Source organism: Gossypium hirsutum, chromosome D08 (assembly GCF_007990345.1).
Source record: "Gossypium hirsutum isolate 1008001.06 chromosome D08, Gossypium_hirsutum_v2.1, whole genome shotgun sequence".
NCBI lineage: Eukaryota > Viridiplantae > Streptophyta > Magnoliopsida > Malvales > Malvaceae > Gossypium > Gossypium hirsutum.
The window spans coordinates 68,386,653-68,413,702 of record NC_053444.1 but is presented as its reverse complement, the minus strand read 5'-3'; the positions used below and the strand labels follow the sequence as shown (position 1 = coordinate 68,413,702).

Here is a 27,050-nt window from a genome sequence, read left to right as displayed (position 1 = left end):
AATTATCATTTTGCCCTATACTTTTAATTCCTTTATAATTTAGTCCCTAGGATCGAAAAATGAAATCCATACAATTTAATCCTTACTCAAGCCTAGCCGATTTTTATACATATTAATAGCAGCGCAAATTTTTCACAAAATTCACAAATTTTACCATAAATTTATCACCTTTTTCAATTTAGCCACCAATTGATGATTTCACCAAAATTCTCTTTACAAAAGTTGTTTATCTAACAACAACCATTCATTTTCTATCATCAAACTTCAAAACTCAAGTATGTTCATCAATAGCAAAACCCTAATACTTTAACAATTTTACAAATTAATCCCCGGGCTCGCTAGATTAAGCTACAACGATCCCGGAAATATAGAAATCATAAAAAACGGAACAAAAATACATACCTAATTGAGCAAAATAAGCTTGCCTAATTTCAAGCTTCCATGGCTAGGTTTTTTTTTTTCTTTTGGTGGAAGATGATGATAATAGATGATAATAGTTTATTTTATTCAATTAATTATAACTTTAATCACTAATTTCTAAAAATAAACTTAATGATTCCTTCAAATTCCAATGATGATTATTCATGCTTATCCACTAACAACCTTAATAGCTAATTACTATATAAGGACCTCCAATTTAAAATTCTATAGCTATTTAATACCTTTAGCTATTAGAACTTAACTTTTGCACTTTACGCAATTTAGCCCCTTTTATCAAATTAAGTATGTAAACGGTAAAATTTCTTAACGGAATTTTTATATGGTATTTCTATCATACAGTAGAACATAAAATAATAAAAAACTAAATTTTCTAACTTCAGATTTGTGGTCCCAAAACCACTGTTCCGATTCCACTAAAAACGGGCTGTTTGCCCAACTCAGTTCCTCAACAATGGAAGGTATTGTCCCCTGAGGAAGGGTTTCTACGAAATGTCATGTATGATTAATAGGGGAGTCAATAGACCTATTCATGGGTTGGGCTACCTGCCTAGGCCCGTTTGAAATATGGGTTGGGCTTAGGCTTGAACATTCAAGGCTCGACCCGTTTTAAGTTTATAATACTTTATATTATGTTATTTTTAGATATTATGTAATTTAGAACACATTAAAAAATAAACATATATTAAATATATAATACTACTCTAATGTAAACACTAAAATAATGTTAAGACCACTATATAAAAATTTTCAATAAATAAAAAATATAAAATTATTAAATATTAAAATAATATTGTAGCACCCCTAACTCGAATCCGTCACCGGAAGAGGGTTACAGAGTATTATCGGAGTTTATAAATCAAACAGACATAAAATGTAAACATTTCATATCATATAACATTCAAGTCAAAAACCAATTAAAATCATACATATTATCCCTTATACGAGCCCTCGAGGCCCAAAATACACATTAGAAACAAATCGGGACTAAATCGAAAACTCAAAAAAATTTTGAAAAACTTTCAAAATTTTCAAAGGTGCAGGGGACACACACCCATGTCTCAAGCCGTGTGGACATTCGAAGTAGGGACACACGACCATGTTCCAGTTCGTGTCCAAAATTAGGTCTTACTGACTTAGGTCACACGGACAAACCACACGCCCGTGTGCTAGGCCTTGTGAACATTCTGTTTTGCTCAATTTAATAGATACAGGGGACACACGGCTGAGACACACATCCGTGCCTCTGCCCATGTGGACAAAATTAGGTCATTTCTAAGCCACATTTCTCACCCCATTTGTCATCAACCTAACTTAACACTTTTACACATCAACAACCTATATCATAGCATTCAAATCAAGCTAAACCCAAGTTTTATACATATATTATCATCACATATACTCTAGTATTCAAACTTATCAAAATGACCAAATTCACATATATGCATACTTGTACTAAGTATTAACATCTCTATAAGATTATTATCATTCAACTATACCAAACACTCACATCTAACATGATATAGCCTCATATATGCACATTAAAACATGTTCGTCACAAGCCATCCCTATGGCTAGATATAAAAAAACATTAATAAGCCAACGTTGGCCAAATTAACTTATACATGCCATTATAAACAGAATTAAATCATCCAAAATTACCGATAGAACCAATGGATAGTGTGATATAACTCCAACAAGTTTCCAACCCGTTCGAGCTTCCAATAATCTGTAGGGTAAATAAAAACAAATACGTAAGCAATGAATGCTTAGTAAGCTCGTGTAGTCTTTAATCATATTAATTCATTTCAAATATGAAATCTATACATATCAAGAATAATCCAATATTGATACCATAATATTCATGAAGTTACATCCATCAATTCACAATATGAATAAATCCACAGTATCACTTATACATATTATCCCAAGCTTAGTAGGATTTTATATAACTTTTAACTCTTCCAAATTTCTTTATTTTCATTTGCATTTCTTTACTTTCCACACTTATTCCATATGCATGACAAACACGTCATAAACATATCATTCAACCATGGTCACAAGCTAGTGCATTTAACCAAAGCCTTTTTCGAATTGATCACATAATAAGTCATTTCATAAGAAATTGCGTACTTTAAACATTACCACTCTTTCATGAGCACTAACATATTTTCACTTAAATACTTACCAATTCAATGCATCATATAAATAAACATATTACCATTCAACCAATAGATTGACACTTGCCTAAGCATCAAGTAACAACACTGGCTAGCGTCTTGCACATATTACATATAAATTCAACATTGATAAATTTGTTTCTCGACATGACACACTTGAGTTTATTATTCGTCTCAACATACATAATTTTCTTGAATCAACATATCAAAGATAGTCGCATATTTACATGTCATGATACATATCATTTTCTTGTCGTTTATTCATAAACATATATCATTCATTTCATTATATCAATATTTCATGTACCATTATTTTCATGAATTTCGTGTATATTTATTCCGGTAACAGTTCATAATCATGAATATGCATAATTATCAGGCAAGTTTCATATACATGTATTTTCCATGTCATGTTTTAATATATCAAATAAATAATTATCAGACAATAAAACAATTCATTTCCTACAATTTGGTCATTTTAACATTTTTACAAAATTATCCCTAAAGTTTTCTTTTATTCAATTTTGTCCCTGAGCCCAAAACATGCAAATTAACCATTTTTAATACAAATCTAAGCTAGCCCAAATATTCAAAGCATTCAATACAGCCCATTTTTTTCAATAATTTCACAACAAACCCTTGTATTCATATTAATTCAATAATTTAGTCCCTAATCAGAAAATTCATCAAAAATCACTTAATAAAATACTTTTAAATAACAATTAATATCTTAAATTCATCATTTAATATAAAAAATAACAAGGTTCATAAATGGAAACTTTCAAAATCTTTAACAGTTTCAAAATCGAAGGTACAGACTAGCTGGATTTAGTTGCAACGATCTCAAAAACATAAAAATTATTAAAAACGAAACGAAAATCACTTACCGATTGGATTTTAAAGCTTGGCCAAACCCTAGATTTATTTTCATGGAAGCTTTTGGGTGTAATTTTAGGGAAGAAGATGATAAGCACACCTTTTTCCTTATGTTTTTATTTTAATTTAATTTAATCCATCAAATTACCATATTACCCTTAGTTAATAATTAATTTAAAACACCAAAACTATGCCCATTTTTGTCCATCACATAAATATATGGCACAATTACCATCAAAGGAAGGTTTTATTTCACAATTGATCATTCAATTTAATTAAATTTTAACTAAATAAACTTATTTACAATTTAATCCCAAACTTATTAGGACTAAAAGAATAATTAATCCAAAAGCTAGTGGAATCAATCATAACACATCGCTTGGAAAATTTGACCATGGTTTAATTACCATTTAAGTCCCTTTTCCTTTATCAATTACCCATTTACTCAAATAGTGATTAAATTTTACATCTTTTACAATTTAGTCATTTTTAATTAATTAACTACCGAAACGTTAAAATTTTTCAACAAAACTTTAATACCAACTTAATGCCACTCCGTAAATATTTATAAAAATATTTACGACTCGGTTTATAGAAACAAGGTCTCGATACCTCATTTTCTAAAACCACTTGACCTAAATTATTATTATAAAACACAAAGTATCAATTCAAAAACCTTTTTAAAATCCCTATTTGACTCGTAAATATTAATAATAATATTTATGAGCTAACTCATCAGATTTGGTGGTCTCGAACCACAATTTTTGACACCACTAAAAATTGAGCTATTACAAATATAATATAAATAAAAAAATTTAAAAATAATATGGGTGGGCCTCAAATGAACTTGAGTTAGTCATTTGCAAATATGGGCAGGTTTGGGTAAAATTTTAGGCCTAGATTTCGGGTCAAGCTGGGCTTGGGCAAGCATAAAGTATGTTAATATTATGCTTAGGCCCGACCCATGAGCACCTTTAGCGGAGTGTCTCAACCATATGTGGACGTACGACCACCCATCTATTAGATCTGGTGCCCTTAGTGCAGTATTTTCGTCTAAGTTTAATAAAACGAGAGGAAATATTGACATGTTAGTTATCTAACGTTTAACTAATACTAAGCAGTATTACATGGTTAGATCATAATACGAAAAGACAGCTTGTATTAATAGATGAACCTAAACCTGTCCTTAGTTTAATCGGAAATGAGTAAACCGATTGAAAGACTAATATGCCATCTATCAAATCTAATTAGGGAAAAACTTTGTCTTCAACATCAGAGCAAATGACTTCCAAAAGATAGAGACATAGATGTGATTGACTGGAATGACAGTACATTGGACAGGACCCAAGTAGAATAGATCATAAATCCGTTTATTGATTTATTCGCTTGTGACGTTTATAGTGTGGCATACCTTAATCCTAAGTGGGTGATGGACTATATATACGTGACTATTATACTTTAATGTAATGCATGTTAATTACAATGTTGTTTTTTAATTACATGACTACCAAGTAACTTTTTAAAATTTAAAATGTTAAACAAGGAAATTTGAAAAAAAATACAAATGTTAATAGTTGAACATGAATTTTGAAATTTGAAAAAGTAAATGGACTAAATTCCTAAAAATAGAAATATAGAAACTAAATTTCAAAATTCCAAAAAGTATAAGGACTTATGGTATATTTTAACCTTTTATCTTCGAGGGTCAAAGATATGATGAGCTATGACTATGGGAGTGAAGAAAATTTTACTTTATGTTATTCAATGTTTAAGCCAATGAAGAGTTCTAACTAATGAAGAAAGTGAGAGGGAGTTCTAGCACCAATAGTAAGAAGATGAATATTGAGATGATACCAAGGTTTTCATAAACAGATTGGTGGGCAAATTGGTCAAATCATGATTCTTGGTTCAATTTGTTTGTCCGGTTCAATTGAATAAAATATTAAAAATCATAAAAAATTGAAAAAAATAGAGAAAACAAATTCAATCACCAATCAAATCCATTCACACCAGTTTAATCGATTCGTACCAGTTCATAAGTCAACCTATCCAACCTCTTATTTCAGATCGACACCCCAATTGATTTTCGATCCAATTTTGAAAACAATGGATGATACCCAACTTTATATTTGTCTTAGAGCTACTCTTTGACTCATGTGAGAAGGGTCGGCTTATTCTCATTTTTGGCCTTTTGTTGACAAATTTAATAAGATTTAAGGTTTAGGTTGTGGTGTGGATTTAGGGTTTTTGTGGCTTGTTTATGGAAATAGGTATAACATACATTACTAGATTAAGGTACACCCACCATAGGGGTGGAAAACAAATTTGTGTAACTAATATATTTATATAATAATATGAAAATTTGATGAGGATTTGGTTAAAATAGTAAAATAAATATATTAAAAAATTAATGAGGCTTTGATTGAGTAGGTTTGTGACTTAAGGTTCTTTTGAGTTGCATCATTACAGTTTGGATAATTTTTTGCTTTGGTTACTTTAAGTCTAGATTATTTTAGGCTATTTATTCAAATCAATTCATGTTTAAATCGTTTTTGGATTCGATTTGTTTTGAGTTGCAAGTTCAAGTTGTTAACTTTTTTGTCAAAATCGAATTGGATTGTGTTTGAATTAGTATTGATAATAATTAATTGTGATGGAGTGTATCTAAAGTGAAAAGTAAATTACATCTAAAGTCACTAAACCATTAGCAAATTTATATTTTGGTTACTTAATTTCAAAAAAGTTATAAAAAGGTCACTAGATTATTCAAAAGTTTTCATTTAAGTCACTAGGCTATTAAAATTATTGTTGTATGACTTTCTCTATTTGCACCGTCTGTACCAATCGAAAGCTCTCATTTCCCTTTTTTTTTACAACTCAGTTTTTTTCCATAAAATAACTTTTGACATTACGAATCTACGAACTAAATCTAAACAATTTTCTTCTTTGATCTTTAATATTAATCGTCACATTGATTTAGAATTAATGTATGTCTTTCTACTCATCAATGGGTATTAATTCACCTTACTTACTGCCAAATTGTAGCTTGGAGCCTGCTAGCTACACTTGAAAAAACTTTAACAGCCCAGTGGCTTAAATAAAAACTTTTGAATAGTTTAATAGCTTAAATGAAAACTTTTAAATAATTTAGTGACTATTTTATAATTTTTTTAAATTAAGTGACCAAAACATAATCTTAAGAATAATGTAATGAAGTTAGTGTAATTTACCTTAAAAAAAAAAGGCAATGCTATATTTTATTACATTATTATATTTGTTACCTTCAAGCTATAGTGCTATACCAAAAAGGAAGCAAGTTCAGCTGTTAGCATTCAAAAGGGGACGCAAAGAGTAATTTTCTCTTAGGGTTTTTTTCTGCTACACTTTTTGTTCTTTGTAATCTCTCTCTTCTCTTATCTTTCTCGCCATTAATTTTCGTTCATTTTTATTACAATTTTCGTTTTCATTTACCCTTTTTAAGTTTTAGGGTTTCGTTTTGTGTTCTCAATTGACTTCGATTGTTATTGTGGATTTTTTTCATTGTTGAAGGGGGGAAACACAAAATGGTATTGTCGGATGATGAAATCAAGAGGCTTTTTCGAATTCGAAAGACTGTAATGCAGATGTTGAAAGATAGGGGTTATTTCGTTGGAGATTTTGAAATTAATTTGTCAAAACAACAATTCATTTCCAAATACGGCGAAAATATGAAAAGGGAGGATCTTGTTATCAATAAAACCAAGCGGAATGATAACTCTGATCAGGTATCCCTTAATTGTTTCTCTAACTTTTAACCACAAGTGGGTTTCAAATCCATTTCTAAATTGCTTTTTTTAATGTATTGTACTATAGCCATGTTGAGTGTTTGGGTTTCAAGCTATTTCTGAATTGCTTTTGAATGTATTGTAATATGGCATGTTGAGTGTTTTAGAACTTGTTATTGTTGTTCTTGGATTTTGATCAGTTTTCTTCTTTGATTGTCATCTATGTATTGGAATATGGTGTCTTGAATGTTTAAGAACTTGTTGATTTTGAATTTGGGCTTATATTCATCTTTGTTTGTTGACTTACTGAATTATGTGTTCTAAATTTTGCATACTAGATCTATGTATCGAAATATGGTGTGTTGAATGTTTAAAATCACATCTTTGCTCTTGGATTTTGATCTGCATTCATCTTTGTTTGTCATCTATGTATTGAACTATAGCATCTTGAATGTCTTTGTTTGTCGACTTATTAAATTATGTGTTATAATTTTTGCATACTAGATCAATGCATTGAAATATGGTGTGCTGAATGCTTAAAATCTTATTTTCGCTCTTGGATTTTTATCTATATCCATCTTTGATTGTCATCTATCACGTCTTTGCTCTTGGATTTTGATCTGTGTGCTGAATGCTTAAAATCTTGTTTTCGCTCTTGGATTTTTATCTATATCCATCTTTGATTGTCATCTATGTATTGGAATGTGGTGTGTTGAGTGTTTAAAAACTTGTCTCTGTTCTTGGCTTATGATTTAAATCATCTTTGCTTATTGTCTTATTAATTTATGAGTGATAATTTTTTTGCGTGCAAGATCTATGTTTTCTTCCCTGAAGAGGCCAAAGTTGGTGTTAAGACAATGAAGACGTATACCAACCGAATGAAATCAGAGAATGTATTTAGGGCTATACTAGTTGTGCAACAGAATTTAACTCCCTTTGCTCGAACTTGTATAAATGAAATTTCTTCAAAGTTCCATTTGGAGGTTTTCCAGGTAAAATTCATTATGTTTATGATCTTCAAATTCCACCCAAGTCATCATGATGTTTACCGATAATTTTCTTAATCAATGACTTGCTTTATCCAATCTCTCTCAATGTGATGCTTGGCATATATTATTGTATAAGGAAAGCTTTGAGGCCAATGGTTTATCTAATCAAGCGTACATTCTTGAGCTTATCAACATGATAGGCGAACACCATTTATTAGAAAATTTTTGCTAAAATCGGTATACATGCATTTGTATGTATGTATCAGTTGTATAATCATATTATAGCAACTGAAGCATTGATGTTTAGGTTGCCTCATTCATGTATATATATCAGTTGTATAATCATATGCACCCCTGTTCTTGAAATCTGCTTTTTCAAATAGCATACACATATATTTTAAAATTTCTCTTCCCATGGTTCTTATTTTGAACTTTTTTGGTGCAGGAAGCAGAGCTCCTGGTCAATGTAAAAGAACATGCTCTCGTGCCTGAACATCAGGTGCTTACTAATGAGGAGAAAAAGACTTTGCTTCATAGATATACCGTAAAGGAAACACAGGTCAGTATTCTGTAACCCGAATTACTATGTATCCCTAGAACCCAGTATTGTAAAGTGATTTTCCCAAATCTTTGTTAGCCTACATGATATTAGTTGTTTTTCAACTTTATACTTAGGTTCATATTAATATGTTCTTGCAAGCGGTTAATTAGGTGTAGAACCACAGCTCTACTTGAATCATGTTTTGTAGAGTCTTTGCTAATTTAACTCGAGATATTAGGTGCCTTAGTGGGCATGCGTGATTTGTTTGCAAGTATATTGGTTGGCTGGCTAGCTTAGTAAAAATTCTGAAAGTGTTTGAGCTCGCCTTTGCTTGTTAAAGCTGTATGTGCATGTGTATTTGTCAATTGAAATCGCATACTTTCTGCTACAGTTTCCCGGATGTAATGCTACATTTCTAGGACTAAAATTTGTGTTCTTGATTGTTAGCTCGGGTAGTTCCTGTTTCTGTTGTTTTGGTTACCTTTCTATGGCTCCCTTAATCTTGTGTGAGGAATATTCCTCTTGGGTAATGGGAAGTGAGCTAGTCTCCAGAAATGCCCATTCCTTTGTTGTTGGGACTAGAAATCTTCCTTGTTTGCTAGGCACCAAGTAAAGCGGCCAGTAAGTCTGGTAGGCAGTGAGTACATACAGTGCAAGTAGGGGCTCTTTTGGAAGAGCCCAAATGATGTAACGAGACGGTCTAACTTCGAAAAAGCATTCTGCCCTGTTATAGTCTATTCAATAGACTGACACAAGATAAAACAGTTGGCTAGTTCGTACAAAGATGTCTCGGTAATTCCAAGCTACAGGAAATGTGTGCAAGAACAATGCAAATCTTAGATATTAATTCATGATAGATGCTGTTTTAAGGCTTGTTCTCTGTGTATGTCCATATCATATAATTTTGGAATGGATTGAATGCAGCTGCCTCGTATCCAGGTGAGCGATCCAATCGCAAGATACTTCGGGCTGAAACGTGGACAAGTGGTGAAGATAATCCGGCCTAGTGAAACTGCCGGTCGTTATATCACTTACCGATATGTTGTGTAAGCATGTTCCCTGTTCGACAACATTATCCTCCGATAAAGCAATTTTTTTCTAAAACAAACCCCGAACTAACCGGCCCGTATCCTAGTATTCATGTTGTATTCGTGTATTGTCAAGTGTCAAGTATCATAATTGTGCTCAAGAAATTATATATTTATATAAATTTTGATACATTAATAATTCGAATTGATGCAATAATTTATTATAGTCCATCTACTATAGCTTCATCATTTTAAACTCTTCTATTATATATGTATTTTTAGTCCAAGGTCAATTTTTTTTTTGGTTAATTCAGTCTAATAATTTGATGTTGCTTGTTTCTTGAAACATATAATGATGTGACTCAGATATATGGAATTTTTTGGGCAAATAATTTTATTTTGCACATATAAGAGAAGGTAAAAGAAGAAAAATTATCTAATATTTATCTAATTGTAAAAACAAATTCAAAGCATGCATATCGTGTCACTCGCTACACGTTTAAAAATATTTTTAAATTATTTGATGAAGTTAATGGAAAATATATGAACTAGCGGATTAAAGTTTACCATGAAAATTCATTTCTTTCAAATAAAAATTCTTTTAACTAATTTATTAATAATTTGGACAAAATACATTATACCCAGATGATTTACTTATGATTCAATCTATAAAAAAATCAACTATCCCCAAAAATCTACATATTTTTTGAATTTTTATGTGGCTGAAAGGAAATATAACGAATTTTTCAATAAAAATACATGGAAGTTTTTGGGGAGATAATTGGGTTTTTTATGGGTTGGGTTATGGATAAATCAGTTGAGCATGATACTTATTTTTTTAATTTATTAGTAAATTAACAATAAATTGTGAGGGTGTCATGATTTGAATAAAAATTCAATGCATAATAATTAACCTGAAGACTAAAATGAACTTTACAAAGTGATATAGGGACTTATTATCGAACTTTACAAAGAAATATTTATCAGCTGCCTAGTAGAATTTGACCAAACTTGTTGCCGGCAAAAGAAATAATCAAATTGTAATAAAAGAATTAAATTCACTAAAAACACGTTTGTACAGGGACTTATTATAGGATTAGACCTATATAGAAATGTAGGAGGGTCCCGCAATGGCATAGATTTTTATCTCCTTCCTTTACGGTTTTGCTTCGGATCTCAAATGTGTATCAAATCAAGCTAATAGGTTGCTTTTTTGTCACCCTTTCAAAATCCCCTATAAATATATATACACACTGTCCGTTTCTCTCACTGTCCAAACCCTCGTTTATATCACCGATCCAATCAATCGCCTCAACTACCTCACCGAACACATATCCAATGGCTCCGATCGCTGTCGGCGACGTGTTACCGGACGGTACTCTCTCCTACTTCGACGCCGATGATAAGCTCCAGCAGGTGTCCGTACATTCCCTGGCTGCCGGTAAAAAGGTTATCATCTTTGGCGTTCCCGGTGCCTTTACCCCTACTTGCAGGTAAAATGGTCGGCTCCTTCTCTATCTGATGTTTTTTAACGGTCCGTTGCCGGTGAACGGTGGTCTATTATTATTATTATTTGGTTCATGGAGGGTTTTGATTTGGTGTCAGCTTGAAGCATGTTCCTGGATTCATCGAGAAAGCGGGGGAGCTTAAATCCAAGGGCGTTGATGAAATTATTTGCATTAGCGGTAAATTTCTATCTTTTATTCTGTTTTATTTGAAAAAAGAAATCAATTAGCGTCAATTTAGTCTAATTTTTAATTTTTAGCAGTCATGAAAGAAATATATTGTTATAAAATGTTGATGCCATATTTGATGAAATCTTCTCAAAAGCATAATGTGAATTTGAGTTTGTATATGAAATACTAAAAGTGAAAGAAATGTGCAAATTAAGCCCTAAATAATAAATCTGGGTAATTTGGTCCATGTACGTTTTATAATAAAACAATGGAAAACTGTCTAAATTTTGAGCTAAATTTATGAAATTTGATAATACACATCTGTAGGTAGATAGAATTGAAGCAGGAAAAAGAATTTCTTAACAAATATTCTCGGACCCTATTAATTTAGTCCATATATTATTAAATTTTAACAGAGTTAATATTTACGGTTTTCTAGTGTTAATATCTTTTGAAGTTTTTTATGGTTTTTGCAAATAAAACTTTTTGTTTGGAGTTGAACTGCTAGGGAAAAAAATATTTTGCTTTATTTGCCAATTTCTTTAGCCTATATACTCTCGTATTTCAGTTCGTATACTTAGATTTTACTTGTTTGCACCAATATCAAGCGTACCAGGATTTAGTTTACTTAGTTGTATAAAACAGGGATTAGATTGCACTTTTGACTATAATACGTGGTTCGTTTAGATATTTTAACCCGTTAGTTAATTCCTATCTTCATTTGGATTAGATAATTTTAGAAAAAAACACTCTTTGAAAAGCAAACCCTAAAGTTTGTTGGGTGTAAAAGTTTACAAGCAATAGAATGTGTAAACCCTAAAGTTTCCAATTTTTGATTGCCCGATTCAATATTAGTTTATCGAGAGAAACCTGACTTGAATAACTTGAATTTGCAGTGAATGACCCCTTTGTGATGAAGGCATGGGCCAAAACTTACCCTGAGAACAAAGATGTCAAGTTTCTAGCTGATGGTTCAGCAACATACACCCATGCCCTTGGTCTTGAGCTCAACCTTGGCGATAAAGGTCTCGGCACTCGTTCTAGGAGGTTCGCACTCTTGGTCGATGACCTCAAGGTGAAGGCGGCAAATGTCGAATCTGGAGGGGAGTTTACCGTGTCAAGCGCTGATGATATCCTTAAAGCTCTTTAGATTTGCTTTGTGCCTAATAAGGTCTATGTTTTCTTGGCCTTGGCTATTAATGTAGATTGCTTTATTTAGCACACCTTTTATGGTATTGTTAATAATAAAATACGTCTCTTGGAGCATGTAAGATCGAGCGTGTTTAAGAGCGAATATGTTCCGTTTTGTATCGAAGAACCATGTTCCGTTTTGTGTCAAAGAACCAATTACTTCTCTCTTATTTTCCTTCTTTGTGTGGCATGATGAGAATGTTGCGGTATCAAATTAAACTGGTTTTATATTTTCTTTTATATTTTTGCACGTGCATGTCAATTTTGACATTCATGAGATATTATGCATTGACAGGTATTATTTTATTTAAAAATATATATTATTATTTAATTTTTTAATTGAATTGGCATCACGATTTAATTGAGTATCGATTTGATTAAAGAAATTACAAAAATACCATTTCGCAATTAAAGTGAGTTATATTATTTAGTATCTTAGTCTTTTCATTTTAACAAAAACTAATAAAAATATACATATGGTGATATTTGAATCCATTTCAATTGGGTTAGTAAAATTTTTAATTTACTAATTAAAGCTTTATTTTAACAATTTTATACATTTTCATTTTATTATCTCTATCAATTGTATATATTCATAATGTATTAAAATTAATGTCACAAGTTAACTCGACATCAACCCAAAATTGATGAGAACACTATAGTAAACAATTTGATTCAATTTTTTTAATTTTAATATTGTACATATTTCATGTTTTATTATTAATTAGTTTTAAACTATCATTTTTATTATTTATTTTATGTTATTTTTAAATATATATCTATATTATAAATTTGTAGTTTATGCTAAAATTTTTAGTATTGATAATAAAATATTTTTATTATTGGTTTTTTTTTCTTTTAAATTGTTTTGTAAGCAATTGTCAGTGTATTTTTAACAACTTTCACCCAAAAATTTATTGGACCTATGGAGATGCAATAAGTATTTTTAAATTTATAATTTATGACTTCTTTTAAGTAAAAATGAATTTATGAAGTATGAACACTTAGGGTGGGTTTGGATGGGCGGTACGTTTACCTGCGGTTAGTGTAAAAACAGCGGTGGCGGTGAGATTAGATACTGTAGCGATACTGTAGCGTGAGATAAAAAGTAAGCTAAACGCACCGCACCGCACCGAACCACATCCAATCGCCCATCCAAACCCACCCTTAGTAGGCTGTTCTTTTTTCTAAACTTTTAAGTAAAAATAATATTTTATAACATTTTAAAAGTATCTTTAAATTAACGTTATCCAGTGCAGGAGTTACCTGTAATAAAAGGAAAATTTGAGGGATTAAACACAAAATTAAAAAGCATCGGGGGCTATTCCAAAATAAAATCTCTCACCTCTTACGCAATAACACATGGCCGAATAAAAACCAGACACGTGGCGCTAGGGTTTATATACTATATCCCCCACCGTTATGGTATCCATAATCTCAGCGGTCAGCTGTTATAGAAAGGAGAAGAGAGCGAGAGGAAGAGAGACAAATGGGGTCTAGAGACAAGGACCAAACGACATCGCATCATCAGCCGCTCCTTAGCAGCCTTGTTGTAGGACCTTCGGCAAGCGACGGAGCTGACGGTGGTGCAAGCGGAGGACGAGGCCGTGGTGGTGGTGGTAGCGATTATGAGCCCGGGGAGGTCCGGCGTGAACCGCATCCTTATTCTCGTTCTGATCGATACAAAGATGAACCTGGTTGGTTTTTATTTTTAATGGAATCGTTTTACCTTTTTTCTTTTTTTAATTTCTTCTTTGGTTTAATCGATTATTGTTTATTGTTTGATTTTGTTTCAGTGTCTTTTTTTTAATATATCGATAACGGTGAAGTTAAAATTATTTTTCGGCCTTGTTTTAGTCGAAAGTAAAAAGGAATCATGTGATTTGAAATTTGAAACCCTAGATTGATGTAGGTATTGAAATGTATGATTATGTTGGATATTTATAGGTATTGATGAAATTAAACGTCTTAATTTGAATGTAAATTTACATGTCCAGTAGATTTATACTGCTATTGAGGAATTAATAAAGCTATTAAGTGAAATTAGGGTTGGTTAATAAGAGTATGGTTCGTGTCCTCAAGATAGGAAATTAAGCTGTGAGGCAAATAGCCTAATTGCAACGTGTTTGAATATTCTATGGATACAACTTAGTCTAAGGGGATTTGTTTATGCTTGCTGAGGGGAGCCCGACTTTTTCCGGAGAAGTTTTTCAAGTGTGTCATAAGTCAGGAGCCGACGAGGTGCTCCCGCTTTGTGAACCTGCTGCCGCTTCACGTAGCTTTAGGCACTCAGGTTCTTGTTAGAGTTGGGAGATAAAACTCCTACCGGGGACGATACCGACCCATTGAGGGGTCTGTCGGCTCCCAACAGATGATACTTTGAAGACTTTTCCTGAATGAATCGGTCTCCCTTCAGCAATGTTTATAATCCAATGTCATGTAAACAGACCCGCTCTTCATGTTGTTCTACTTCTAGTATTCCTCATACCTTGTTTCTATATGATTTATTTGCATATGGGTCTTGTAGCCCTTCTTAAATGCTTAGATGTTTATGTAAACATTATTTGGTAACTATTCCAGTTCAATGATGTTTGTTCAGTGTCTATGTAATAGTTACACAACAGTTGGGAATGTACAACCCGTTATCTCTTCCTTATGTTGCATGTCGAGCAAATGGATCTAATACCCTTATGGTGTATTGAGTTGCGAATGAATTTTGCTGTTGTGTGTTACAGCTGTGAGTGTTTCCTGCAAGAACTTGGGTCTTGATGAAGGAATGTTGGTATGAGTGCAATCTTGGATCATTGTTGGGGTTAATTTTTTTTAGTAAAACAGGTTGTGTTTTCTGTCAAATGCCATTGATATGTGTTGGGTATGATGAATGGACTTGTGGTACTGTTCACTAAGGACAACATTGCATCTCGGTCTTGAAGCTATTATCACTTATCAAATTGGGCAAGAATTTGAAGATAGTTACTATGGGGTTGGGTTTGATAGAATGACATGTCTAATTTGAAATGCTAATTTCAATTGCTATTTGAGAGGCTTGCGGTCAAGTTTTTCAAGATATTTGCAAAACATCATATGGGAATTGGAATACTGACAATGTCAAGCGGTTTAAAATGGCTATCAGTGGTAAGGTCGGTCCCTTGGCTGGAAAAAGTTTGAGGGCTTTACGCTTATGGAACACTGCATAGGGCCATGATAACTAATTATGTTTGCGGGAGTGAGCGGTCTCTCCTGGACTTTTGTTGGTTTTATTAATTTACGGAATGATAATGGAGCTTCTGGTAACCTATAATGAACTTTTGGGGTGGAATTCGCTTGGTCTTTGCATTGTTTTTTTTTTTTTCCCTTTTCCTTGGGGTGGGGTAAGTGGGTTTAGCTTTGATGGCTTTTGAATAATACTTTATCGGGGATAGTAGTGTCATGTTACAAGTAAATGGGGTATTATGGAATATCCTTTGTATACTATATTCTATCTTCATGAAGCAACCTCTCTGTTTCTGTATTATTTTGTGTTTAATGGGGTATAGTTGAGCTGGTGGGCAAAGTTATCAGATAATTAAGCATTTAGCATAAGCAGTCTCCCTTGGGGATGGAAGAAGCCCTGTCGGTTTGTACTTTCTATCCATCAAGTTATGCATAGGGAAGTTAACTCATGTCAGGTGGATATCTTTTGTGGAACCTTTTCAAATAATGTGCTGAGATGTGCCATTCCGCAAATTCGTTGGCTACTGGTTAATTTCAAGTTTCACAAGGGGGGATATCTTTTGCGGTTTACATCCTTTAGTTCTCCTTCGTTGCCTCAGACTACTTCTCTTTATCAGGGCAATTTGTATGGAGGTTTTAGGTGTATTTGGTTGTTAATGGTTTTTATGTTGCGTATATGCTCGTTTTATTCACTGTGGGGTGCATTGTGGATGCTCTCCTTCGAGTCCTTTCTACCTCTGCTGTATCAAATGTGGTTGCTCCAGGTTTTCGATTTTGGGGTCCATAGTTCAGATATTAGGTTGAAAACCCATAGTTCAGATATTAGGAAAGCGACCTTTTTTTCTTCCTGCTGACTGAGCTGTTGCATGGATAATGGTAAATTGGTATTGCCCCTGCATTATGTACCGGTAATTGGTAAAATGCTGTATTTGAAAGTAACAAGGGCAGTTAACTTTTGAAACAAGTTTCCTTCTGTTCGGGATTTTTCTTTCCGTACTCATGATGAGGAGATCTTGACCAGTGGTAACCATCCTTGCGAACTTTAATCTATTGGACAATTGAACGTTTGATTGACCGACATATAAATACATCTTTTCCCATATTCTTTCTCTTATTTTAATTAGTTTTTGCTTATCTATGTGCTGTTGGCTATTTTTTTCCAGGATATAGAATTCGTGCAGGTTCAAGTTCTCCTATACGTCGTAGGGATGCAGATCACCGTAATGGTTCCCATTTTGATCGCTCAGGTGGTCCGTCACGGGGCCGTGATTTTGGTAATGGGAGGGATCCTGGTAGATACCGAGACTCTTCACCTCCTTATAGTCGAGGGCCAGGTGGTGGCAGGCAACACAGCAGCCGGGGTTTTGATGGAACTGGTTATGGTCCTGGACCTATCGGAGGTGAAGGCATGACTCGAAATAATCCTAATGTACGCCCTAGGGAAGGTGACTGGATATGTCCAGATCCTTTGTAAGTTCATATCACCTTCATAGCCTGAATTTTGTTTCGTCCTCTTTAATGTCTGGGTAAACTACATTAGCTGTCACCCAACTATGAATATTTTTTGGTCACCCAACTTTGAAAAGTTACAAAATGGTCACTCAACTATTAAATTGTCTTTTTTGGTCACCCAACTATCTTGGATTTTTGGGTGTTTCCATTTTTACATTACCAATTGGTGATTGAAAAAGACAATTGAATAGTTGGACGACCATTTTGTAACTTCTCATAGTTTACCCTTAATATTTTTATGCTGCTTGCTTTGCATTTTGTTGACTACTCCTTATTTCCCCATTTTTTAATCTGTAGAGACTCTTTTTCCATTTATGTCACAGATGTGCGAACTTAAACTTTGCAAGGAGAGAATACTGCAACAATTGCAAGAGATTTCGGTATGCGCCCACTGGAAGTCCCCGTGGAGGCTACCCTGGTCCCCCACCTCCACATGCCCCTCCCAGGCGCTTTCCTGGCTCACCTGTGGATCTATCACCACCTCACAGGAACATAAACGGCAACTTCAGGTCTCCTCCTCGTAGTTGGGCTAGGGAAGGTCCACGAGACTTTAGAGCTGCTGGTCCACCACCTCCAAGGCATGAAGGCAGGTTTTTTGATCAGAGCATGCGTAGAGACCGACTTGAATATCTAGACGATGACTACAGGGGAAGGAGTAGATTCGATAGGCCAATGCCAATGGATTGGGGACAGAGAGATCGTGGAAGGGATCACTTCTTCAATTCCAGGAAAGGATACGAGAGACGACCACCATCTCCACCACTTCCACCACCACAGCTTCCACCCCGTGGCAGACCACGTGACATGAGAGAAAGGAGTAGATCACCAATCAGGGGTGCACCTCCACCAAAGGAATACCGTCGCGATATCTACATGGAGCGAGGACGAGAGGATCTACGAGGAGGTGCCGGACGAGACAGAATAGGAGGCCCGTATTAACCAAATGGCAGAAAAGCGTATTGGGATATAAACTTTTGTATCGATTATTTTAGCTAATAAATTCGGGATTTACAGCTTTTTTTGGTTGGGTTTGGTTTTTACACTATAAATGCAGCTTGTTATCGTTGTAAACCCTTTTCCAAGTGTTATGAAGACAGCTAGGACTTTATTTCTCAGTGCTTTGGTTAAAACATGAATCCAATTTGCTTTCCTTGCATTCCATTTAGGTGTTGAATTTGCTGCCTTGGTACTCAATTGCATCATTATCTTTTTGAATCTGAAATCAAATTAGTACATCAAATCCGTTCTTTCTTTTTTGTATAATACCTACCATCTCTAAATCCAAAGAAAATTGTATTCTATCAATCCTGAGTTTACCGTAGCGATAGTCACAACCTCGAACAATTATACTCTTAGTTGACAAATCATCACTTGATTTAATGGACTGAGTTTGAGAAGTTCCAATTTTATTGTTTTATTAATTTAAAAAGCTCTTCTATATTTTATGTCTAATTTTTAAAATTTTAAAATCGTACCATATCATTGTTAAATCTTAAAAGGCCTTTTCTACATTATGCCAAGTAAAATTTTAATTATCGAAATACTATACATTTTCTACCTGCCGACTTAACTCAAATCAAATATTAAAATATTCATACCCGAACTCAACCCATTCAATAGCTCAAACCAAACCAATATTTAAAGAATGCCCATATCAAGGTCAAGATTTATTTTAGGTCCAAATGCCTTTATACCAAAAATATTTCTTGATACTACTAAATATAAATTTATATTTTTTATGTTAAGAAAAAAAAAAGCATAATGTTTATTGCTTTCAAGCATTAGGAGCTGGTTCCGAGGAAATTAAGAGAAAACACACATTCTATATGAAAACCAAATTCTAATTGCTTTTATTACCATAATAATAATAAATCACACCGGGAATCCGTTTTTGTGGGTGAATTTGAGAGCCTTACAGCCTTGATTTTGTTGATGCAGATGACGTAGCCGGTGCACTCTACAAATATAAAACATAAATAAATAAAGGTAAACGACAATTTGGTACAATTAAATTCATTCAAAACTACAAAAATCATCATCATTATTAGATTATATTTCAGGTAAAAAAAATTTATATAAAAACTATATTTATTAAAAGTATATGTAAAAAAAAAAAACAAAAAACAAATCAAGGTAAAAAAATTTCTAAAATTCATAGTGTCATTAGTTTATTAAATGAGTTTTTATTAGTTTTATTATAAATATAAAAAAACAAAAACACCTACATAATAATATAACTTAATTGGTAAAAAACATATCTTTTAATCATTCTCCAACTAAATTGATATCCGATTAATTTATGACACCAACTCAACGAAGGATTTTAAATATATTACTATCATACAATTGTTTAACTACAAATATGGCAACATACTAAAAAAATTTCAAACCATTTTGGTATATAATAAATAAATAAAAAATAAACAAAAACGGATAATAAAAATGGAACCAAAATAAAAATTTTCATGTAATTTTGAAATTGATCTCAAAAAGCTTTAAAACAACTATAATACGTGCGTTGAACATATTATATTAATTTGTTTTATCATATATATGTATATGTATATGTGTATATTATGTTCGTATTAGATTCGACTACTAGCAACACCCAAAGATCAATAAATACGAAAAACTAAACTAAAATAAAATAGAAAGATAGGGGTCTTACCAATGGGATGCCCTTCATAGCTCTTTCTTCCAACAACTTTGATGGTTTATAAAAGCTACCGTACATTTCCGACCATTTTTTAAGACTTCTATATACATGGTTCGCGCCGACCATATCTGCCCAAAATACTATACCACCACTGCCCGAAAGAAAAATATTGATAAGATCATGGGTGAATTATGTCTTAACAAAGTAAAATCAAATTAATACAAAATACTGGACTGAGAACCGAAATAATCTGAACTAAAACCGACTCACATGGCAACAATGAGACCTACATAAGACAATTATGCATGACGAAACTCAAACTTGTATACTCGAGACCTTAGCTTTTACAAACGATGCCTCGACATAGTTGGCAATTTTATTTTTTAAAATTGTGTGAAAAGATGTGTATAATCAAGAAACCGATCCGGTTTGTAAAGGATCTATAATTTCTCACGTCGCTGAGGAAAATATCTAATGCGTTCAAAAATGTGAAAAACATTTTCCATGAAAAATTGGTTCCTAAACGAATATTAGGAATCAAATATTAGATTTGAGGATGAACTTTGCAATGACATTATATCAAATTTCAAAAATGCGAAAGACATTTTCCATGAAACAATGATGTCTTTCCATGAAACAATGGTTCCTAAACAATATTCGGAATCAATAATAGACTGAGGATGAACTTTGCAATGACATTACATCAAATTACAAATGAGAGACTACGGCCAATGCCGAAAGACTTACCGATAAGATGGGAAGCTCATCCCAAGAACAGATGCAACATCAAGGTCTGATGCTCGAACCACAACCCCTTCATCAAGAACCCGGCATGCCTCGTTAACTACTGGGAAGAGTATCATCTCCAGAACTTCTCTATCAGTAACCGAAATAGGCTGTCAAACAAAAGCAACGATGCATTAGATATTTCACCTACAAAGGCCAAACGAATCATAATCTTGTTTAAAGCATTATATGTTTGTGTTTTTGTTCAGGTCCATCTTACTTTTTACAGTCTTCTAGTAGCTAGTTTCTCATGTCGTATACTTATGTCTTCAAAGTTACCGGGTGATTATCTTAAAGTTGGCAGTCAATGGACAAAATTCCGTACCTAGATTATAGAATATTTTGGAGGCAAGGGTACATACCTTTCCACCGGGCATAACATTGGTAAGCCGTCTAGATTCCTCGATAATAGACAATACAGAAGGATCAGGCTTTGCTTTGCTTCCCTTCTCATAAATATAGTATCCTTTCCCGTTGTTTTTCCCTGAAATGCCAAAATTCATTGAACATCCCAATATGGAATATGCATTGACAACACTGTTATAAGTGAGAAAAAATGTCCCAGGAACAGTATGTGTTTACCATTTCTTCCTTCTTTAACCAAAAGTTCAAGCAATGGAGACTCGAATATTCGATCAGAGAATGCCTTAGCATATTCTTGCCCGACAGCAAAGGCCACACCATAGCCAGCCAAGTCTTGAAGCCTGCAGAATTGCAAAGGAGAAGCATAACTTATCACCATATATTATACCAGGGCATATAAGTTCGAAAACATTACTTCAAAGTGAATCGCCACAACCAGATGGACCGAAATCTGATCTTTACTAGAACTCTAAGCCTATGATTTTCTGCTTAGATTATCCAATTACGGAAAGACCTGTTATACCTTCCTTTTCAAATTGCAGAAGCATATATTATGATGAAATTATTATTGTACCAAAGCTACAATATATATAATCAAAGTTGGAAAAGCGCTCACTGAAATCATGAAAATATATATAACTAAAAGACATAATGCTAAGGAAAGAAGATTACTGGAAAGGACCCAGAGGAAAGCCAAAATTGCAGATCACCCGGTCAATTCTGTACGCATCCACACCTAAATTGACCAATAAATGCGAACCTTGTGTATAGGGGAAGAATGTTCGATTGACTGCAAAGCCAGTGCAGTTACCAACCACAACAGGAACTTTCTTTATTACTTTGCCAACCGTCATAAGATCAAGAATTATTTGTGGGGAAGTTTTCTGTGTTCGTACAATCTCCAAAAGAGGCATCAGATGGGCAGGACTGTTTTAAGAGAGCCAAAACAAATAAGCAAATAAAAAAAAAATTCAGTTTATTAAGGACCAAAATCAGACGATATATCTATAATATCTATATAATCATATATAAAAAGGTCATGCTGACACGTGGAATGCCTTCTCTTCCCTTTTTTTTTTGCATTTTATAGTAAAATGGTAAATTTTCAATTTTAATCCTCATGCTACACTCAAATTTTAATTTATACAATAATGGTCAATTTTCAATTTTAATCCGTGTTACACTCAAATTTAAGATTCAATCTTTATACCTATACTTTTTGACATAATTTGGTACCTCAAGTTTTTACAATGACATTGATTAGCTCAAATACTTTGTTTTGAGTAAAATGCTGATATAACTTTTAAGAGTGATTAATACTAATAAAATTATTTGTTAAATTCAAGTCCATTGCAATGCCTTTTTTACTCTCTTTTTTTAATTTCAAAAAGTTAAACCAACAAATTTAAGAGAAGAATTTAATGGTGTTAACAATTGGATCTGAATTTTTAAATTTGAAAAATAGAGGGACTAAATTTCTAAAAATAAAAGTACAAATACTAAATTTTAAATAAACAAAGAGTACAAAAACTTTATGCATATTTTAATATTCAAATATTTACTTGATAATTTGACTTAAAAATAATTAATAATTATCCCAACGCAAAGCATGGTAGGATCCATGCTAGTATATATATGTGTGTATGCATATACCAAACTCTTTTATTTAATCTCTAATTCGTTCAAAAGTACCAAAATATGATCCCATTCGAAAAGTCATAGAGGATTTAGATTAGATTCCTCCAAATATAAAGAAGCATATGATAGAGAATTAAAAAGGCAATAGCATAGCACAAAAAAAGGGAAAATAAGTTCAATAACCTGAAAAAGTGAGCTCCTATAAGACGATCTTGCGAGTTCATTTTTTCTCCTATTAAATTGAGGTCAATAGTGGATGTGTTTGTTGCCAAAATGCAGTGAGGAGGGCAAGCCTTCTCTATCTCACTGAATATTTTTTGCTTTAAAGCGACATTTTCAATAACAGCCTGCAATTAGAAGCTACATTAGAAACATTTCATTGCAAAACCTCCAACATCAGAAAAACCCAAGTTAGAAAGTAGAGACTAGTGATTCACAGATTACGAACAAGAATAATTATGAAATTTATGTGTGGCCAGGTCATGGTAATCAATAGTTCACCTCTATGACCATGTCTACGTCTTTAAATTCAGAGTAATCCAGAACTCCTTTAAGCATTGAGAGAGCTTTTTCCGCCTTATCCTTGGTAATTTTTCCTCTATTTGCTAAACCTCTAACATTCGCTGCCAACAAAAATAAGAAAAGAAAAAAATATAGTATTAAATTTCTGTAACATGTACATAGTTCCACATGCAACATAGACGTCTCAACACATTCATTATCTTTTAAAGTAAGAATTAAAACATTATAATTCCTTGCGAAGAAAGGAAAACAATCATAGTTTTTTGGCTACTAAAAGAGCAACAACTATGAATAACCCACCTTCTACCGTTTTTATTCCCTTCAGGAGATATTCAGAGTTAACTTCCTTGAGAACAACAAATATATTGTTCACAATAAGAGCTGTAGCTATTCCAGAGCCCATTAGGCCTCCTCCAATAATAGCAACTTTCTTTACTTGCCTTGGTTTGAGACCAACATCAGTAACATTTGGCACCTGCAAAAGTAAAATTTCAGAAGAAAAAAATACCACAAAAAATCCCAATTGGTTGTCAGACTTCACTATCAAAAAGTTCGAATTCCTCAACACCTTATAGACAGCCAACTATTTTCACATGGCAAGTGCTACCACTTGCTGAATTACTGCTGAAGGAATTAAAATGAGAAAAAAGTGCAAAGTGTTCCAGCTATCAGCAACTACCTTTGATGTAGCCCGCTGGGCAAGGAACACATGAACAAGACCTCTTGATGTGTCTGAAAGGACTATCTCCTTAAAAACTTTAGCCTCCTGCATAGATAAATTCCAATGTGAATAACAAATATGAACAATCCAAATGTTTAAGCACAACTGAGTGGAGATTCTTATGGGACTAAACTATCACAGAAAACATTAAAGGGAAAGGATAAATGCAATAGGTCTGAAAACCAGAAACTACCTTTAGAACTCCACTATATCCCCCATGGACAATACCCTCCTCAATTACATCTAGACATACTTGATGCTGAGGCAAATTTGGAGCAGTTTTTTTGGCTTGTAGTCTTGCCATTCTCAACACCTCCCGTGCTTCAGAGAGGGATCCAATTTTGTCGGTTCTGTGAAGTGAACGCAACCATGGCTTACGTCTCTCTGCCATGTCTAAAGCCCATGCACAAGAAACTTTCAGAAGCTCTTTAGAAGGGACAAGTGCATCAATAAGACCTAGCTTCTTCCCTTCTTCAGACATGATTGGTTTGGATGACTGCAAAGCATTATACTTGCACGTATTAGATTTACCAAGTGAAAACATTGGACTCCACAACTATTAAAAATGAAAATCTTTTTCAAGCTTGGAAAGCGCAATACAGCATCAGCTTAGGGTCATGGGATAAATAACAGAGGTAGATTTACTGTCTAATCATATCATATTATTAGAATAATCAAAGCAAATTAAATCCAGTTATCTCAATTTTTTTTTTCATAAAACTTGACTTTCTTAATCCACTCAATGTGTCCAGCAACTAGGTTACAACTAAGGAATGAAAATTTAATGACAACATTTTCTATCTTCTATAGAAGATGGAACTAAAACCATGAAATTCTAACATTTTGATGACAACCCTCCCCTCACAATCCCTCCCTTTTCGTAGTAACAAAGCCATTAGAAATAGGAAAACAAGCCATTAGAAAGTTCAAAAAGCATTAGAGACACAAAGTATTACCAGCATCATTTCAATAGCTTTTGAAAGCCCTACAAGCCTTGGGAGACGCTGTGTGCCTTTGAAAGAGCCATAGCACAACAAGCCAGTCAGTGCTTGAAAAGTACAAACTAGTAGCTATCATCTAAAGACAAAATAACTGCTCATCTACACATGTTCTTGTCAGCATATACTACTGGCCATACCTCCAAAACCAGGAATCACTCCAAGTGACAATTCTGGCAAGCCAAGTTGAGTCCTAGGAGCAGCAATACGTGCATGGCAACCCTGCATAAGAATAACAAAGATTAGACAACCAAGCAAATTTACAATCACGACATACAAAATTGTTAGCAAAAGAAGATAATGACGTAAAAATATAAATTAGGAGAGAAAAAACACAAACCATTGCAAATTCTAAGCCACCTCCGAGAGCCAATCCTTCAACAGCAGCCACAATAGGCTTCTTGCAATCTGAGAGAATGAAAGTACTGCATAAGATAAGCCATAAATAACAGCCAAAAAAAAATCAACATAAGAATAGGAATCAGGAACCTTCTACAGCATTAGTGACAAGATCAACAGATACATCAGGCATGATCGACACATCACCTGTTTAGCCACCAATCCAATACACAATCAGAGATTCTAAACTTCCACTCCTCACTAAATTTAAGTAATTAACTCGATAATCACTAAATTCACACTCAAATTAAATTGCCTAACTAATAAACTCATACCGGTTCCATGAACTTTCGTGAAAACATTGATATCAAAACCACCGGAAAACCTTCCTCCCTTGCCTTCGTCAACCAATTCAAAAAAAAAAAAAAGTCAGCGAGCTAAATTCGAAGAATCAACATGCAATAAAATGATGATTCGATTAAAAACTCGAGACTCACCGGTAAGAACAATAGCTTTAACATCGTTTCGCCTCGTCGCCTCAGCGAATTTCTCCTTCAATCCATCAATTACTGCAAAAATTCAAAAAAAAATCAAATCACCGAATCATAAATCAAGAATAAAGAAATGAAAAAAAAGGTAAATCAAAAGCTTTACTTGGAATAGCTAAAGCGTTAACAGGAGGATTGGAGATGGTGATGACTGCAACGCCGTCGTTTCCGACCTCCATCGTCACTTTACTTTGCGACATCGTTCTTTTTAGCTCTTCTTTTTATTTTTTTCTGCGTTTTTTTTTTTGGCTGTTATTCAATCTATAAATAATTTAGAATGCCGTGCTTTGCCTTGCAAAACTATTGAGTGTGAATGTGAATTGAAAATGTTAGTTGACAATAAATAAATGGTGAACTTGTGCTATTAGTCCCTATATTATTAGTAATTTATGTATTTAATCTTTATATTCTAATTTGAGGATTTTTATAGTGTATTTTACGAGTTTTAAAATTTTAATCTATGATCAAATGATAATAGTTAAATTTAACTGACCAAACACATATAGTGACATGTCAATGAACTATTTTCATATATATGCTTGTAGAAAAGCCATCTCGTTTTAGTTAAATAGATTTAATGGAATATTCTTTAAATTAATATTAAAATCTCAAAATTCACAATGTATAGAATTAGTTTTTATATGAAATTTTCTTTTCAAATTGGGGAAAATTTTTCTAATGATCTTAATAAGTTAAAATTTTTAGCTTATAAGTTTTGGAAAATAAATTTTGAGCTAAATTATCTATTTATTTCATTTATCATAACCAAATTACTTTTATTTCTCTTTTTTCTAATTTTATTTACAATATATATTTTTATATCTATTTGAAATATGCAACATTGTATATTTCACACAGATTTATGTTTATATGTAAATATAATATTTAAAATATGATTTATATATTCAAATTAAATTTTACAAGTTAATTACATTTATTACTTAAAAAGTATTTATACTTTTCAAATTGTTAAAAATATTAATAATGAGTTGTTATAAAGTCTTTTATATTTTTATTATAATTATTATAATATTAACGGATTTAAATATAATTTAAATATATATTTTTACA

The 27,050-nt window shown here is 33.0% G+C and overlaps 4 protein-coding genes across 5 annotated transcripts; 3 read left to right on the top strand and 1 right to left on the bottom strand.

The window, feature by feature from the left end:
- Positions 1-6,715: 6,715 nt before the first annotated feature.
- LOC107939474 (DNA-directed RNA polymerases II and IV subunit 5A) lies at positions 6,716-10,015 on the top strand. Of its 2 annotated transcripts, none has more exons than XM_016872811.2 (5): positions 6,716-6,845; positions 7,044-7,258; positions 8,071-8,250; positions 8,693-8,806; positions 9,713-10,015. In XM_016872811.2, exons 2-5 carry the CDS (start codon positions 7,058-7,060, stop codon positions 9,836-9,838), a joined length of 621 nt encoding a protein of 206 aa, XP_016728300.1. In that variant the 5' UTR covers positions 6,716-6,845; positions 7,044-7,057; the 3' UTR covers positions 9,839-10,015. The 2 variants fall into 2 exon arrangements, with proteins under 2 accessions (XP_016728300.1, XP_016728299.1); XM_016872810.2 differs by having other exon boundaries at positions 6,733-6,890.
- Positions 10,016-10,913: 898 nt separating this feature from the next.
- LOC107939497 (peroxiredoxin-2) lies at positions 10,914-12,853 on the top strand. Its single transcript, XM_016872839.2, has 3 exons — positions 10,914-11,309; positions 11,422-11,501; positions 12,389-12,853. The coding sequence occupies exons 1-3, from the start codon at positions 11,155-11,157 to the stop codon at positions 12,640-12,642; spliced, it is 489 nt and encodes a 162-aa protein (XP_016728328.1). The 5' UTR covers positions 10,914-11,154; the 3' UTR covers positions 12,643-12,853.
- A 1,257-nt stretch (positions 12,854-14,110) lies between these two features.
- Positions 14,111-18,569, top strand: LOC107939488 (transcription initiation factor TFIID subunit 15). Its single transcript, XM_016872825.2, has 3 exons — positions 14,111-14,380; positions 17,060-17,366; positions 17,732-18,569. Exons 1-3 carry the CDS (start codon positions 14,173-14,175, stop codon positions 18,345-18,347), a joined length of 1,131 nt encoding a protein of 376 aa, XP_016728314.1. The 5' UTR covers positions 14,111-14,172; the 3' UTR covers positions 18,348-18,569.
- A 456-nt stretch (positions 18,570-19,025) lies between these two features.
- LOC107939487 (peroxisomal fatty acid beta-oxidation multifunctional protein AIM1) lies at positions 19,026-26,294 on the bottom strand. The gene is made up of 18 exons (XM_016872824.2): positions 26,086-26,294; positions 25,929-26,000; positions 25,767-25,829; positions 25,582-25,638; positions 25,433-25,500; positions 25,233-25,314; positions 25,051-25,106; positions 24,288-24,590; positions 24,053-24,139; positions 23,674-23,848; positions 23,353-23,474; positions 23,035-23,198; positions 21,886-22,140; positions 21,433-21,554; positions 21,213-21,334; positions 20,812-20,960; positions 20,077-20,215; positions 19,026-19,365 (listed from the first exon to the last, which is right to left on the bottom strand). The coding sequence occupies exons 1-18, from the start codon at positions 26,177-26,179 to the stop codon at positions 19,321-19,323; spliced, it is 2,175 nt and encodes a 724-aa protein (XP_016728313.1). The 5' UTR covers positions 26,180-26,294; the 3' UTR covers positions 19,026-19,320.
- Positions 26,295-27,050: the final 756 nt, after the last annotated feature.